The sequence below is a fragment of the Trachurus japonicus genome, chromosome 9, assembly GCF_045865225.1.
Source record: "Trachurus japonicus isolate A0001 chromosome 9, Traja_1.0".
NCBI classification, from domain to species: Eukaryota; Metazoa; Chordata; class Actinopteri; order Carangiformes; family Carangidae; genus Trachurus; species Trachurus japonicus.
This window is the reverse complement of record NC_140915.1, coordinates 35,013,245-35,029,923: the sequence shown is the minus strand read 5'-3', so window position 1 is coordinate 35,029,923 and position 16,679 is coordinate 35,013,245. Positions and strand designations below refer to the sequence as shown.

The following is a 16,679-nucleotide window of genomic DNA, read 5'->3' as shown; positions in this document are numbered from 1 at the left end:
AGCTGATGAAAAGACAACATCATATCAGTTTCAGGTTTTTCCGTTGAACAGCTTGACTTGACTTTGGAACAGCTGGAAGGGCCCTGCCTGGGGATCCAAGGCCGAGGACTGGCTCACACGTGGTTAATAATTCTGTAGTGTAGCTCAGGCCCCAGTGTGCTTTGAACAAGATCAGAAAAATCTTTAAATTAAGCAAGGATTGGGATGATGTGATGTTGCAGCCAGTATCCAGCCAAGGTGCCTTATTCTGAACTAGTTGGAGGTGGAACAGACACTTTAGGTTTGTGCCGGAGAGGAGAGAGTTACATTGAGCCAGTTTTAAAACTTTTTATCAAATCAAGTTGTAGGGTGATGGGCTCCATCCTGGAGGTGGATCTTATTTGAAGGAGATAAACCTGGACACTTTTTTTCATGTGATGATTGAAGGTCAGGTCTGATGTAAAATTGTGTGCCATCCAATAGTTAACATTCTTGAGACTGTCTAAAGCAGCAATGTGGTTTTCTGAGTCATCATGTTCTAGTACAAGGTATGTCTGTGTCATCCATAGCAACGGAAAGAGACGTGATGTTGGATAACTGGGCTGACTGGCAGCATGTAAAGGGAGAATAATGTTGGACCTAAAATGGAATTTTGCAGGTCTGAGTAACTTCAAACACTCATAATTTACAGCACTGCTCTGGATTCTTGGGAGTTTGGCCTGATTTAAAGCACAATACAAGGACTGATACCAAAACCATGCAGCATGTGTACCAATTAGCATGACGCCTAAAATAACAATCAGTTATCTCACAGGGCTAGGTGGTGAGCTAGGCAAGCTAACTCCAGTCAGTCACATTGATATTATTTCTTCACCAGATGGCTAAAGAAACAAATTTAGAGGCGCCCATTCATCCCTAATAAGTTGCTCAGTGGGCACATGTACCAATGAAAAGCCTCCATGGTGTTTGTCACTTCTTGGGTCATAGATGAATACCCAGAACTGGATGCAAGCATGCACCTGCATCTGATGCTGAAAAACAAGGCCTTGCACCATGCATAATGTGTAAATCAGAGCAGTATTACCTGCTCTGAAATTCCCTGTGTTGTACTACAGAACAAAGTGGCTACAGTGCTAATGTTGGCAGTAGTGGTTTGCTACATTTCAAGATATTTACATTTGCATGTTGTGGGAATTTCTTTGTCATCTGGTTTTGATATTAGGCCAGTTATTGGACTTCTTTCTTTTTTAAACTGAAGTGGTCCACATTGGCTACTATAATTGGTTACATGCTTTTTGAGTGAGCTTGCATCACACAGTGAATAACGAGGCTGCAGCACCTTGTGCAGCCACTGAGCCCAAATGACTGCTGCTGTGCACAGGACAGACCTAACAGTAAAGCCTCAGAGGTGATTCTGATACCAGGCTTCCCAGCACATGTCTGGTCTCTTGTTGGACATGTTGACCAGTGGACAAAGCTCCCAGGAGTTGAAGTAACCTTTTAAAGGGATATCACAACATTTTGGAAAATTGGCCTTTGACCTTTGACCTTTAATTGTCGGTGCATGACGCAAGCTGCTCAGCTAATGCAACGGGAGGCGCACAGTATTTCCACATTTCCCTCATCAAACTAAATTCACAATCCAACAACTCCAAAACGCTCTCGTGGACAAGTTGTGACCTGCACATTCACCTCACTATGAAATAATTATGTTAGAATTATGACACATGAAGCAAATACTGACTTATGGTGCTTGGAACTACGCATTTCTGAAATGTAGTTCCAGCTATGCATTCGCCTCAAAAACAACTCTGTCTCATAACGTTCCATTAGCGTGGCGAATGCGCAGGTCACAACTTGTCCACGAGAGTGTTTTGGAGTTGTTGGATTGTGTATTTGAAAATACCACACGCTGTGCAGAGCTCACATCTCTGCCCCGCCGATCTGAAAACAGCTTGCACCGACAATTGAAGGAAACAAACCTACTCCTAAAACTATAGGGATTAAGGCAATGGGCCAAATTGCCAAAATATTGAAATATCCCTTTAATCCTGAAGTGGACTGCCTGACATCTGCAACACCTGTTAGGCCAGGGAGTCATTTCCTCTCTGTGTTTTTCTTTTCATCCGTGTCTGTAAGTTTGACATGTTCTATTATTCTCTAATTCTGCCCCTCCATCCTAATTTGCCTGTTTGTCTCTTTCAATGTAATTGAAGGAATTTTCGCAAACACCTTCGGATGGTGGGCAGCCGCAGGATAAAGGCCCAGAGTAAGTCTCTCCGTTTACCTTCCTGCATGTGATCTGACGTCACTGCGTTTTCATCCATGCTGTACATCATAACATGAGAAATGAGGTTTATCAGAACTCAGTCATGCTTTTTGCAATGACTGACAGACCTGTGTGTGTGTGTGTGTGGAGATATTTTCTCACAGACTGGTTTATTTGCACAGTATGTCACTGGTTGTCTGTCACTGTGACTCTGTCTTACTCACATTTGCTTTTCAACATCCAGGAAAGTTCTGCTCTGTAATTTATTCGCTCACGAACTGAGCACCAGCACCTCCATGCATTTGTGTATTCACTCTGTCTCTGACACCTCTGATTTGATTTGAGTAGAGTAAAGTCTAACCCTCTTTGGGGTACCACCATTTTTCAAATTTGACAGTCCCTCTCTATTCAAAATGAAAATATACAGTATGTCTCATTAGGGTGAAGGGCAGATCATCATATCCTGCCAATCAAATGACTGGTGGAAGATATGCAAATTCTGAGTTCAAGTACAGCTTGTAGGAGCAAGACAGGAAAAATACACCAGTTGGTAATAAATATCATAAAAAGCCTGTTTAAGTGAAAGTAAATTAAAAAAAAATACTATATTTATCAAGTAGCAAATGCCATACTATGCTGTATAATAAAATAATAACAAAATAATTTCTGTTCTAAATATATTCAGATATCTTTCAATTGGCCTTTTTGCACCAATATAATATAATAATAACATAACAGAAATAACCACATAGAACAGTGCTGTTTCAATGCACTGACACACAGTTCATATATATATATATATATATAATATATATATAAGAAATTGAACTAGTTTGGACGACAGCGTCTGCATATGATGTCTACTTTACCCACTGAGCTACACGACACCGCTACAGTTTGACTGGCATCAATAATTAACAATAATGAATGACAATAGTGTGATGAAAAATATAATTTAATTTAATGAAGAAAACACACAGGAACAGGGACGTTAGCACTGTCTCACCTCCGTATCTCTACTCTTTACACACTGAGTCAGACAGACAGAACAGTTGATTTGTGAGGTTAGTTGTGCCTGAAGTGTGTGTGTTAGTGTGTGTGCATGTGAGTGACTCTCTTCCTCCCCTAACCCCATCAGCCTTCGCCGAACGCCGAGCCAAGAGCTTCAGCCGCTCGTGGAGTGACCCCACCCCTGTCAAGCCTGACTCACTGCATGACTCCAGAGACAGTGAGTGGACACCCTCCCCATCATTCACACACATGAACAAACAAACACTCTGTCATCCTACAGACATATAGTGCACTTTTGCTTATCCACACAGAAAACTGCATCTCATTTCATACTTTAAAGGTATAATGTGTAGGAATTCCCCCCATCTAGCGGTGCGGTTGCATATCGGAACGTATTCTTGATGTTGCATTCACGTGAAATCGGGCAGACGTCAGACAGACAACAGACGCTGCATGTAACAGGATAAACAAGCGTCTATGTAAACAAGTGGTCTGCCAGCACGAGGCAAAACAATACAGGTGTGACAATATGTTGTCATGGTGATGTCATATTGTTTACCTGACCCACCGTCTTTCTCTCGTCGAGTAAAATGACATTCGGTTGGTTTGCCGACGGCCGTCTGCCTGACTGCACCTGAATGCAACATCAGTGCCTCCATCCTTCCTCACACTACACAGTGGTGACAGTTTTAACAGGCGCTACCTGGAAAACTTTCTCCCCGAGCCGACAGCTCCGCTGAGTTTCCGTGGTTACCTACGGTCACGCTGCCACTCAACGTAAAAAATGGCGATGCAACATGGCCGCCTCGGTTTGGTGCGTTGCCCACTTATGTATTTGTAACGACTTGTAACAACTCATTCTAAGGTACAAGAAAGCTTTCATTTGTATGCGGGTGTGATTCGACTTCAGTGAAATACGTATTTATGAAAGCAATATTTGATCTTTGCTAATAAAAAGCCAAATAAGTTACATACTGGGGCTTTAAAGGAGACATATTCTGCCCATTTTCCATACATTAAAATGGTTCCTAGGTGTCTTAAACCAACACTAAGTAACTTTTCGACCTTCAAATAATATTTTAAGAATTTTTGTGATGGTACATGGACTTACAACAGGTTGAATGACACCTCTGTCATGGCCTGAGGGGGTCTGTATCGCCTTCACTGGCACTAAGCAGCTTCCAGGTGGATGGTAGGAACCCCTCCACACAAAGAAATTACAAATGTGCTGACTGCTTTACGACATAGCCTACATCATTTCCCCACACCATGAACGAGGAGATACTGATTGTAAAATCACAAAATAGACAGATGAACAGGTCCGCACCGAGTTGTTGCACGCGACCGGGAGATCAGGATGTTTACGACGCTCTGCGCCGGTGCTCATGGGAAATGGGGTCTTTCTTCAGGCAAAACACTACCGTTTTGGTCCACTGGGGCCGCCAAACTCAACCAAAACTGAACGTTCTTAAGTATTGCTTTAAAGACATGTCTGTGACGATCAAACATCACAGCTCTTTTCATCCTCTCAAAACAGCCCTGTTCAGAACGGCTGGTCTCAGCGCCTGTCCCTTTAAATGCAAATGAGCCACTGCTTGCCCCGCCCCTTTTACCGGGACCAGGTAGGGGTGGTATTATGCAAATTCGAAAACTAGTTACATCATTGGAAGACCCACATGGATTTCAACCTACAGTAGGAAGCCTACACATTACAAAACCAAAAACAAGACAAAGAGCCTTCAAAAAGTCATATTTCCATAATATGTCCCCTTTAACAAACACAGAAACATACATGATCTGCTGTAATCACTGAGTGGTTAATGTGTATCCGTTTACAGTGTGTGTGGCCACTCACTCCACTCAGCCTGCCTGTGTGTGTGTGTGTGTCTTTGGCCTCCTCTTTGTACTTGTACATGGCTGTCTCTATCCATCCACACAGCCGTCCACATCGTCCAACCTGCTGTCCCTCTGCCTGCAGCTTTGTGTCAGAGCTCTGTGCATCTGGCTGAGTGCATCAGCAGGGTGTCATTGTGCTGTTGTTGTTTTTTGTTTTGTTTTTTGTAGTCAGATTTTAACTGCTCCTCTCATCCCCTCTGCGCTGGAAAAATGAAATAACAGGTGCAGCACTTTTAAATGGAGCACCTCCTCTAATCGTATTTGTGTGTTATCCTTTCATCTCGCCCCTTTGTTCCTGTGTGTGTGTGTGTGTGTCTGTGTGTGTGTGTGTGTGTGAGCCAGGTGGTGAGCTTCCAACCTCGTCGGGGACCTTAGATGAAGGGTTGGATGAGGATGCTGAGTGGGAGGAGGAGAGGGAGCTGGAGAGAGCGGCCTGTGAGGGGGACGACTTCATCCCGCCCAAAATCATGGTGAGGGTCCTGGCGGTCGAATTTAAAAAAAAAAACGCACAGTGTGTGAAGTCGTGCAAAATATTTTCATCGAGCTCATTGTTCGTTCGGTGTTTGTGATGTCCTGTTCTCTGCAGCTGATATCCTCCAAGGTCCCGAAGGCCGAGTATGTTCCCAACATCATACGCAGGGATGACCCCTCCATCATCCCCATTCTTTATGTGAGTATCAGCCACCATTCTATTTAGCTTCATGACACTGTGTGCTGTATTTGCGTATTCAGCCATTCTGAATTATATGCAAATAAACACAAAGCAGAATTTGTAATATTTCATTTTCCTTCATTTTATATTATTTGTTCATTCCAATCCAGTGAGTGGAACTTCTAATACCTGCTCCTTCCTTAAAACAAATAACCACTTACATCAGATGAATTGGCAATATAATGAAACCGGTTTACGTGACTGCCAAAAGAAAAATAAATTAATCAAAAATCCATGAAAAAAAAACATATTCATTACAACATGATTTTATATAACTTCCCTATTCTCTGCTTCATCTTGAACTTCTTGCTCTGAACACAGCCAACAACGTCCCAGACTCTTAAGCTTCAACAGTCCTGTCCTACAACAGCTTCATGCTAGCCTCGTAAACCAGCCTCTCCCGGAAATGCATTTCATTTCATTTCTAAGGGAGTGTCTGGCCTCATCCACACTCAGCGTCGCCGCTCAGATTTCTGTGATTGACACAGCACGTTGGCCAATCAGGGACCGACTGGTGCAAAGCCCCGTCACTACACTGCGCGACTCTTACCAAGTTCTTACTACATCCATTACAGCAATTAATCAAGAGCAAGAGTCGGCGCTTGTTGAGTTTCTTGAAGGAAAAGACGTTTTCGCTGTTCTTCCAACTGGATTCGGCAAAAGTTTGATATACCAACTTGCTGATTGGCTGAATCAGTTGTCTGTCAACGCTACTACTCCCGCCCACCCCAAACACTCACAGTGGGGATGAGGCCAGACTCTCCCTCAGAAATGAAATGAAATGCATTTCTAGGAGAGGCTGGTTTACAAGGCTAGCTTCATGCTGTATAGGTGAAGAATAAGGATGCAATGTGGTAAAGGGAGATATATGACCCTAACAAGTATATTAAGATAGCTATATGATGAATCATGTTATCTAGAGTATATTATACACTGGTTTTGATCATACATTATTGTATATAAACAGTATAGTATTTAATTTATTGACACTATTTAATTAAACATACATAACATACACACAAAGACATGTTGCTGCTCTGCTGAAATATGTTTTTTAATTAAATTCTCATTAAGTTCAAACACATCTATCTGCCCTGTGTGGGAAGGTCGTCTCAGACTTTTGGACTCTATTTAGTTTCATATCAACTCAGTGTATATTGAAAGGCTTTAGGATGGATGAAAGTAAGCCTGTCTAAAGTCTGACTGAAGCTGAAACCATCACATTGACCTGAGAATTTAGACATAGTCTGTTCTGTCTGTCACTGCTCAGACACACCGAGGAACAGGAACATAAGTGTAGGGTACAAGGAGCTGCGTCTCAGCAAGTTGTGGATGGATGAACATGAAGTGTGGTCGAGGTGACGAACCCCGCTGACGGTGGCTGTTCATCCAGTACCACCCACTGCTCTCAGTTCTCTCACTCATCTACTGAAATATCTGCAGCATTAAATAGGTCCATTGGCACAGATACTGACATTTCTCACATGATCAGTCCCACTCACTCTGGTGATCATTAGTGTCTCTGTAGGATTCTGTGGTTGACAGTTAACAGCGTGGAATTAGGTACACATGCTCATCTTCCACTCACTGTGACTAATACCTGTGGTGGTCATATAATGCCATACAGGTCAACTCTCAAGTTTTTGAGGAAATAAAAAAGAAAAAAAAGAAAAACAAACTTAACCATTTCCTTTCCTCCTATTAACCTGACTTAATCACCACCCAGTCCAGGGATAGTATGGGTCCATGCCTATGTTCCCACAGCCCTATGTTCCCACAGCCTTATGTTCCCACAGCCTTATGTTCCCACAGCCCTATGTTCCCACAGCCCCATGTTCCCACAGCCTTATGTTCCCACAGCCCTATGTTCCCACAGCCTTATGTTCCCAAAGCCCTATGTTCCCAAAGCCCTCTGTTCCCAAAGCCCTATGTTCCCACAGCCTTATGTTCCCAAAGCCCTATGTTTCCATAGCCTTATGTTCCCAAAGCCATATGTCCCCACAGCCCTATGTTTCCACGGCCTTATGTTCCCACAGCCTTATGTTCCCAAAGCCCTATGTTTCCACAGCCTTATGTTCCCACAGACTTATGTTCCCAAAGCCATATGTTCCCACAGCCCTATGTTCCCACAGCCGTATGTTCCCACAGCCGTATGTTCCCACAGCCCTATGTTCCCACAGCCTTATGTTCCCACAGCCCTATGTTCCCACAGCCTTATGTTCCCAAAGCCCTATGTTCCCACAGCCTTATGTTCCCACAGCCCTATGTTCCCACGGCCTCATGTTCCCAAAGCCTTATGTTCCCACAGCCCTATGTTCCCACAGACCGTTCCCACATTTGAGATTTATCACACGGCACATGCTCTGCTGCGACAACATCTCCGTTTGAATACGTGTGGAAAGACGTCTATGGGTGTGATGTTATGTGTACAAAATGGTGAATGTACGGAAGTGGAAACAATTATCCTTGTAAAGGATGATACAATCTAAAATCTAATCTAATATATCCACGATAAACATATTTAGGAATTTGAGTTTTGAAAATAAGCAAATTAGCAATGTGGGAACATAGGGTTGTGGGAACGTAGGAATGACCCTTATGATAAGTGATGATAAGTTGATGATGGAGTAGTTTGAATGTACTGTTGTTGGTGTTGTTGTAAGTCACAATTTAACATCTAATAGGTCGGATAATCAGCACTAATGTCTGAATGTAATGTGATTCTATCATGAGCAGGTCGCGCCTGTTTAAATCCATTTCTGTTTAGCGTGACTTCATTAATAAATACTAACTCTGCTTTCATTTTCCATTTTAAGGACCATGAACGTGCCACGTTTGATGACATCCTCGGTGAGTGTGACATGTGTTTGTTTTTTTTTCTTCTTTTTTATTTTAAACGTCAATTCTCAAGTGAAAATTACACTCCCAGTGAAAATATGGAAAAGACGAGGGTGGAATACATTTGAGCTTGCTGGAGAGCAGAGATGACTCATTGTTTGAGAGAGAGAGAGTGTGTGTGTGTGTGTCTCAGGAGACAGACAGTTTATGTGTCTCACCGGTATGGCTGAGTGGGAAAAGTGACACCTTGCTTTTGCTCCTTCTTTCTCTTCCTCTCTCTCTCCCTCTCTCTCTGTAGATGAGATAGAGAAGAAGTTGAGTGCTTACAGGAAGGGCTGTAAAATCTGGAACATGCTCATTTTCTGTCAGGTGAGTGAAAGCAGAGCCAAGTGTGACAAACAGTGTGACATCATTATCGTGTCATGGGCTGTTGTTCAGAGCAACCTTCTGACACACACTCGCTGGGTGTGTGCTGCATGCTGCATTCTGTCTACCAAACCAACCAATTAATATGCTATTACCAAGCTGACTGAAGCATTCAGCCGCTATCCCAGAATGCATTTTGCAACAACGGGGACAACTTGGCAGGGATTTATGAGATTCCACTTTGCAGTTTGCCGTTGTATTTTGAACAGCTGCAATGCATCATGGGGCAGTACAGTATGTCCAGTTTGCTCACAGCACATGCTCAGAGATTGTTGCAAGTCTATTCTGGGTATTTCTCGCACACATAGAATTTACATCCTACTGTATATAGTGTGGGTACTCAGGTAACACTTTACAATAAGGTACACAAAATTAGACTAGTTACTGAGGGACTAATGAATAACTTATAAGGAACTAAATGATGAACAAATGAGTAGTTACTGAGGAACTAATGAGGAACTAGGAACTAATAAGGAACTAATGAGTAGTTACTGAGGAACTAATAAGGAACTAATGAGTAGTTATTGAGGAACTAATGAGGAACTAATAAGTAGTTACTGGGAAACTAATAAGGAACTAATGAGTAGTTACTGCGGAACTAATGAGGAACTATACTGTAGTAGTTACTGAGGAACTTATAAGGAACTAATGAGTAGTTATTGAGGAACTAATGAGGAACTAATGAGGACAGTAGTTACTGAGAAACTAAAATACACAAAATTAGAGTAGTTACTCATTCTGATGTCTCACTTTACTTTAGGGTACACAAAAATGTAACAAATGATTAAGTACAGTTAAGTAGGTTTGTCATTATTTCCTCAGTAATTTGATTAGGAGTTACTGAAGAACTGGCCCTTAACTAATAGTTTGTCATTAGTTCCTCAGTAACTACTCTAATGTTTTTGTACCTTATAACTCCTCAGTAAGTAGTCATTAGTTCATCATTAGTTCCTCAATAGTTCTTCATTAGTTCCTCTGTAACTTCTCTAAATTTGTTGACCTAATTGTAAAGTGTTACCCCTACTCAATGCAGCACATAGTAGTAGAAGAACAAACTAAAAGAAAAAGGTATTTATATAAATATGTACATTTTGGTGTGTTTGGTGTTCTGTCTAATATTGTGTGACAGATATTGGCTGGTTGCAGCTTAGATGAGAGAAATCAATTCATTTCAGACCAGAGATTTCATGACATTATAAAGTGGTCTGTGCTTAGCATGGTGTGAATCTGTGGTGGGTGTCCTCTAAATAATCTGCCTACACTTCCCAGTGTGCAGATACTGTAGACTCAGGGCGGGTTACACACATACATCTTCTCTAAGTCACCACAGGGATAGATATATACGTGCTGAAACGTGTGCTTCAGTCAGTGAACCAGTGCTCCACATTTTTCTGTCTTCCAGAGCGTCTGTACTCGTTGATAGTGTCTCCTGCATGCTGCTCTCATTTGCAGTCCTGCTGAATAATGTAACACGTCCTCCGTTGCCTTGGTGAAATAGTAGACATAATCAATGTCCAATATCACATTTAAGCCTGCCACATTTTCATACACACTGAATAGACACTTCATTATAACATGCACAGAGTAGTTCTGCTCAACACGTTTCTGTGTTATAATCAGAAAGTCAGAAAGTAAATCTAAATATTTTAATATAAATTTGTTTGATGGCTAATGGATAAAAAACTATTTAACTTCTTAAGAATCTGAGGAGATGAGGTGACTTTTAAACTGCATCTGTCCTAACGCAAACACCTTTCCACAGGGAGGTCCAGGACATCTGTATCTGCTGAAGAACAAAGTGGCAACATTTGCAAAGGTGGAGAAGGAAGACGACATGGTCCAGTAAGACTTACTTCATATTTGTAGCTCTAACAACTGACATGTGGGTATTTGTTCAGGGCTGAGACACATCGACACAAACCATGGGAAATAAATGATTATATGATCACTGTGGCTCACTGGTAACGACACTCAATTTCTTTAAAAAACTCTATATCAGATTCAGAATTGTTCACAGCTGTGATCCTACATCGATGAATGCCATATCCTCATGAATTAAGAGCATGCGCCAGGTTAGCCTAATTAACACAGGATTAGAATAGGTAAATGTCCCATCAATCCCCATAAAAGGGCATGGGACTGCAGGGCTGTGTGCACACAGAAATAGAGCAGAGAAGGTGAAATGAGAAAGAAAGTTAAAATGCTCAAACGAAAATCTGCAGAGGGAACACCGGACTCCAAACTTAACAAGAACTTTAGTAGTGAAGTGGAGGTGCTGCTGCAGGAAATGAAACAAAAAAACAGCGTATATTTAGTAGCGTCAGCAGTGGATGCAAAGTAACAGGAAAACAAATATGCATGTGATGCTGTCAGTTGTCATGAATATCATCATATACCAATAAACATAGCTGATATAACTGATATGAATTAAATGATTATAGCAGGGGTCTCAATGTTTTTCAGGTCAAGGACCTGAGAGATGGAGCAGGGACCCCCTACTGTATAATGTATAAAGCTGTGTTTTATAATAAACTGGGCCCAGTGCCAGGCATAAACGCACATTGTTATTGTGCATTCAATACTAAGCTATTCAAATAATACACTGGTTCATATTAATGTTTTTTTTTTTTTTTTAAAACATGTACAGGTATAGTGAGTATAGGGGGCAGTACCACTACCATCTATAAACAGACCTTGTTAACTGATACCAATGCCACTGTCATCAGTGTCTGTCGGTTGCATGATAATCATGCACACAGGCTGTTATTGACATTTTTATTTTGAACGTAATTGTGGAAACTAAACAATTTTGAAAAAATTGTCTAAATGACCAAAAATTTGGCGACCCCCCTGCAGTACCTCGGCGGACCCCCTGTTGAAGACCTCTGGTTTATAGTGTTTTTTAGGAGACCACAATGATTTGTAAAATAATTACTAAAAACACCCTAAGTGATACGAAAATTATTCTAATTCAAATCATATAATATTATACAACTGCAGAACAGAAGAAAACATAATAATCAGTTATTTTGCACAAGTGTCAGCTCTCAAATGTGCGTAAGTTTGCTCCTGAGTGTGCATGGATTTTGTTCTTAGCTAAGAACAAATCCTGGATAAGAAAACATTCATGAATGCCACAATCTTTGTAAAAACTGCATAAGTTTAGACTAAAGAACAAATGTGTTCTAAATGGTTTGTGGATGAGGCCCAATGCCGTCTTATCATATGCCACATTTTATACAATGTGGTTACTCCCTAATTATCTTGCTAACTCACTGATGTCACTCCCCGCTCCGCTCCCTCCTCTCTCCTCTCTGCTGTCACCAGGTTCTGGCGGCGCCTCAGCAGGCTGATGAGTAAGCTGAACCCGGAGCCCAACCTCATCCACATCATGGGCTGCTACGTGCTGGGCAGCGCTAATGGAGAAAAGGTAATGGTCTTTATTGAATAAGACAAGAAAAGTTGACTTGAAATGTCTTCATGCTCTCTCTGGAGACACGCTCAGAGCCATATGCTGCTGTTAGCATGGTGCAGATAAATCATTTAAAACAATCTGTTGGCTTCGTCCCTTGACATGGCGTGGAGTCCTGCGGGGTGTAATGAGGTCAGAGGGACAGACGGAGCATGTGCAAGCTCTGTGCGTGCCAGAGATAGAGTATTGTAAGGGGAAAGTGTGTTTTTTTGTCAGGAATTTTGGAGACAAGTGTGTGAGCTGTGACCTCAGCAGCACCTTCTGCTGCCTGGCTGCAGCTCCCGTCCTGCTGTCAGGCTGCCACACAGGCTGCGGGGGGGGGGGGGGGCACACACAGCACTTTGGAATGACAGGAAAACAGACTCCCTGACATCCTCTTAATTAAGCTACACCCAGTCGCACACACACACGCTTACACCAACAAACACACACACACAAAACCCCTGCCATGACCTTTCCAGTCCAAAAGAGACTTTCTATATGTAGACACACTCACATACAGCGTGTGTGCTTCAACATGCAAACACACTAAAATATTCATATTTCCTCTTGCAGCCCCATCTAGACCTGCACTACCGTCAGCTCTTCTGCACTTTAGTAGCACAAAACACTCATGTAGAGCTTTTCCTCCCCGCTTTAGAAACAAGTCTGAGTTAGAGAAAGTCTGCATAAGGCATGAGAGACAAAAGTGGGAAAAGCAACAGAAAAGATGAATGATGCTGACACATTTGATGAGACAATTAGAATCAGATTCATTTTCAGTAGTTATTTTTTTCACTATTACCATAATTAACCAACACTGATGAGACTTTGAGCCTTTACAGTGCAGCAAATTATGTATGACCCATTAGGCTAAAGCATCTGCTCGGATTACGGTGGTTATAAATTCTAAGTGCTGCAACTTTGAATGAAAAATACTTTCACAACTTTTAAGTCGAAAATGTTGGATGAATATTAAAATAAATAAATTGGAAATGCGCATTACAATGTGACCTTCTATTTACTGCCATCGTGTAAACACCTGGAGGTGAACAACCAGCTGTATATCTCCATTCCGATGCATTAAACCACTGAAGAGGGCACACTGATGTGAAATGAGATCCAACCAAACCACACTATATACTTAAAGTATATATATACACACGTATAAACATGTAGAAAACATGACATGAAATATAGAAAGCTCATGTTCTTCTCCTCAGACAGTGACAGCACACAGAACCAGGTTTGAAGTCACATGACTTCTGTCCGACTTGATTTATTAGTTAAGTTTGTTTCCATGTTTTGTTCTTTCGACACAGACCAACACAGCCAAGCAACATTTGAATTTCACTGATCACAACACATCATTGTAATATTGTTGATATGAATGTTTTAAGACTATCGACCTAATGGCTCTGGATCTGGATTTTTTTTTCTATTACTGCACTGTTTCTGTTTAAATTGTTTTTGAATTGCTGCACAGTATTCCATTTTTTATGTACTTACATAAAAATGACAATAAAGTCAAATCCAGTCAAAGCAGAGCAAAGCAAAGCAAATCAAATCAATCGCACTGAATAAGCAGAGTGTTTGCAGGCAAAAAAACGATAAAAAATATGTATCATCGTATCATATCGCACCGCATTGCATCGTGTGGGTGGATGGATGGATGGATGGATGGATGGATGGATGGATGGATGGATGGATGGATGGATGGATGGATGGATGGCAGCATCAGGGTTGAGCTGGTCAGCAGAGTCAGAACCTCCTCACATTGACTTAGTAAATCAGGAGGCTGATGAAGGAGTTTTGCCACTTGGCTGCTTCTAATCACAGCCTGCACAGTGTGACATGAACGTGGCTCAGTAGAGAGTGATTGGCTCTATGCTAAATGTCCCAGCACAGCGGTTCAACTACTGCTCATAGTCAGACAAGCTCATGGATCCAGGTTGATTCTGAAAATCAAATCAACATCGTATCTCACCGTTGTTTCCACCTCTGACTTTTAAACTTTTAAGCCAATCCGCTGGAGCCAATAGGGTGAGGGCGGGGTAGCTACATCATCGTGCATGTTTTTGGACAGTGGGAGGAAGCCAGACAGACTAACCACCACAGTGCACCACAGTGCCACCCTCAAAGTGAATCAATGTTGAATTATTTGATCAAACCATAGACTGACTTTCCTTTCCACTCTGAACTGCACACTACTGTGATTTCAATTAGCTGTACCGAGCTTGCCGAGCTTACCGAGCTTGGAGTTGGATCGATATGGCAACAGTGAATTAGTGACTTACGTAATGAACATTTCCCTTGTTTTACTCAATGCAGTTGTTATGTGCATACAACTTTCTGTGCAAAACTTGCATTTCTACTCTGAGAAAACAATACACACCTAGGAATGAGTCAGTGGTGAAGCTTGAATGTGATCAAAAGAGACTCCCTGCAAAAGTAAGTAAGTAAAAATAAGGGGAAGCAACTGTTGCAATTTTCTGTTCTGTCAAATGTCCATACTGTTGGATATGTTATCTGTCTGCAGTGCAGGAGTGGGATGTTCTACCAGGAACACTGCGTTACCGGTAGAATGAAAAATGAAAATATACAGGTTATCGCTTCGTGCTGTCTGGATGTTTTTGTTATATGTTGTGTTGTGTAATCCAAAGTGTGCAAACAGCTAAGATGATGAAATAAGTTGGTTGTGCTCCCACTCTTTATAGGGACAGCTTTAAGGAAAAACTAAAAACACAGACACACACTTTATGTTGATGTCCTTTTTGTTACTACAGTAAGACAAAAGATAGAATGAACGAACGATAGATAGATTGGTAAATGGATGGATGGATAGATGGATGGATGGATGGATGGATGGATGGATGGATGGATGGATGGATGGATGGATGGATGGACGGACGGACGGACGGATGGACAGACGGACAGCTAGATAGATGGACAGACGGACAGCTAGATAGATAGATAGAACGATAGATAGATAGATAGAACGATAGATAGAACAATACATAGATAGAACGATAGAACGATAGAACGATAGATAGATAGATAGATAGATAGATAGATAGATAGATAGATAGATAGATAGATAGATAGATAGATAGATAGATAGATAGATAGAACAATACATAGATAGATAGATAGAACAATACATAGATAGAACGATAGATAGAACGATAGAACGATAGATAGAACGATAGATAGATAGAACGATAGATAGATAGATAGATAGATAGATAGATAGATAGATAGATAGATAGATAGATAGATAGATAGATAGATAGATAGATAGATAGATAGATAGATAGATAGATAGATCTCTCCCTCCCTCCCTGGGCCGGGGGGTGACAGCCGCGGTGACATTTGGCATCTTCTCCACAGTGAGTCAGTCCATGTAACAGAGGAGGGGTATGAGTAGGGAAGGGCTTATTCGCTGCATTTAACAATCTTCCCCCTGCTGCTGCCTGTGTGCGCTCCTGCAAGCTCAGCTGGAAAGCCACTATTAATAGACCGACAGACTGATGTACCTTCAGATGATGCTCCACTCCACCCAGCAGCACTCCCCTCAGCCCATGCCATCACCCTCCGCACAACACAGGCCAATACTTCCATCAGTCTGAAACATGACAGAAGAACTTTCTTTCCTTGCTGCTTTCAGTTGTTAATCGACTTAATTACTCTGGCTACGTAACTAATGGTTTGTCAGATTTAATAACACTCATTGGCTGGCTGTGTTTGAAACACATTCGACTTTCCTTTTTTACTCACCAGTTGTCTTCAGCCAATTTACAGACCCAAATAATGTCAGATCGACACTAAGGTTTGTGACATTAGCAGTCAGCACTAACTTTTAATGCTCCTTTACAGCAGCACAGTCAGTCCAAATTGTGCCTTCAATAAAATTAGATAGTATTAAGGTTTATTTAGACCAGTGGAAAACCTTGGTTGTCATGTATCTTAAGGGTAGTGAACAGCCCAACATGGATATTTCCTGGTGGTCCATTAGTTTTGGCCTGCACCATGACTGTCATTCCACATTTTGTTGACCTTTGACAATGAGCATCAATAAGGCCATCTAATGATGCAAT

The 16,679-nt window shown here is 41.6% G+C and overlaps 1 protein-coding gene across 2 annotated transcripts in view; it reads left to right on the top strand.

Annotated features, from left to right (window-relative positions):
• nsmfb (NMDA receptor synaptonuclear signaling and neuronal migration factor b) overlaps nucleotides 1-16,679 on the top strand; it is a 65,065-nt gene that overhangs the window by 34,885 nt on the left and 13,501 nt on the right. For both annotated transcript variants that reach the window (XM_085788226.1, XM_085788227.1), the window contains 8 exons: nucleotides 2,196-2,248; nucleotides 3,387-3,476; nucleotides 5,498-5,625; nucleotides 5,742-5,825; nucleotides 8,684-8,717; nucleotides 9,004-9,074; nucleotides 10,894-10,973; nucleotides 12,459-12,561. In XM_085788226.1, coding sequence (XP_085644352.1) covers nucleotides 2,196-2,248; nucleotides 3,387-3,476; nucleotides 5,498-5,625; nucleotides 5,742-5,825; nucleotides 8,684-8,717; nucleotides 9,004-9,074; nucleotides 10,894-10,973; nucleotides 12,459-12,561 — 643 coding nt within the window. The remainder of the gene's footprint in view (nucleotides 1-2,195; nucleotides 2,249-3,386; nucleotides 3,477-5,497; nucleotides 5,626-5,741; nucleotides 5,826-8,683; nucleotides 8,718-9,003; nucleotides 9,075-10,893; nucleotides 10,974-12,458; nucleotides 12,562-16,679) is intronic.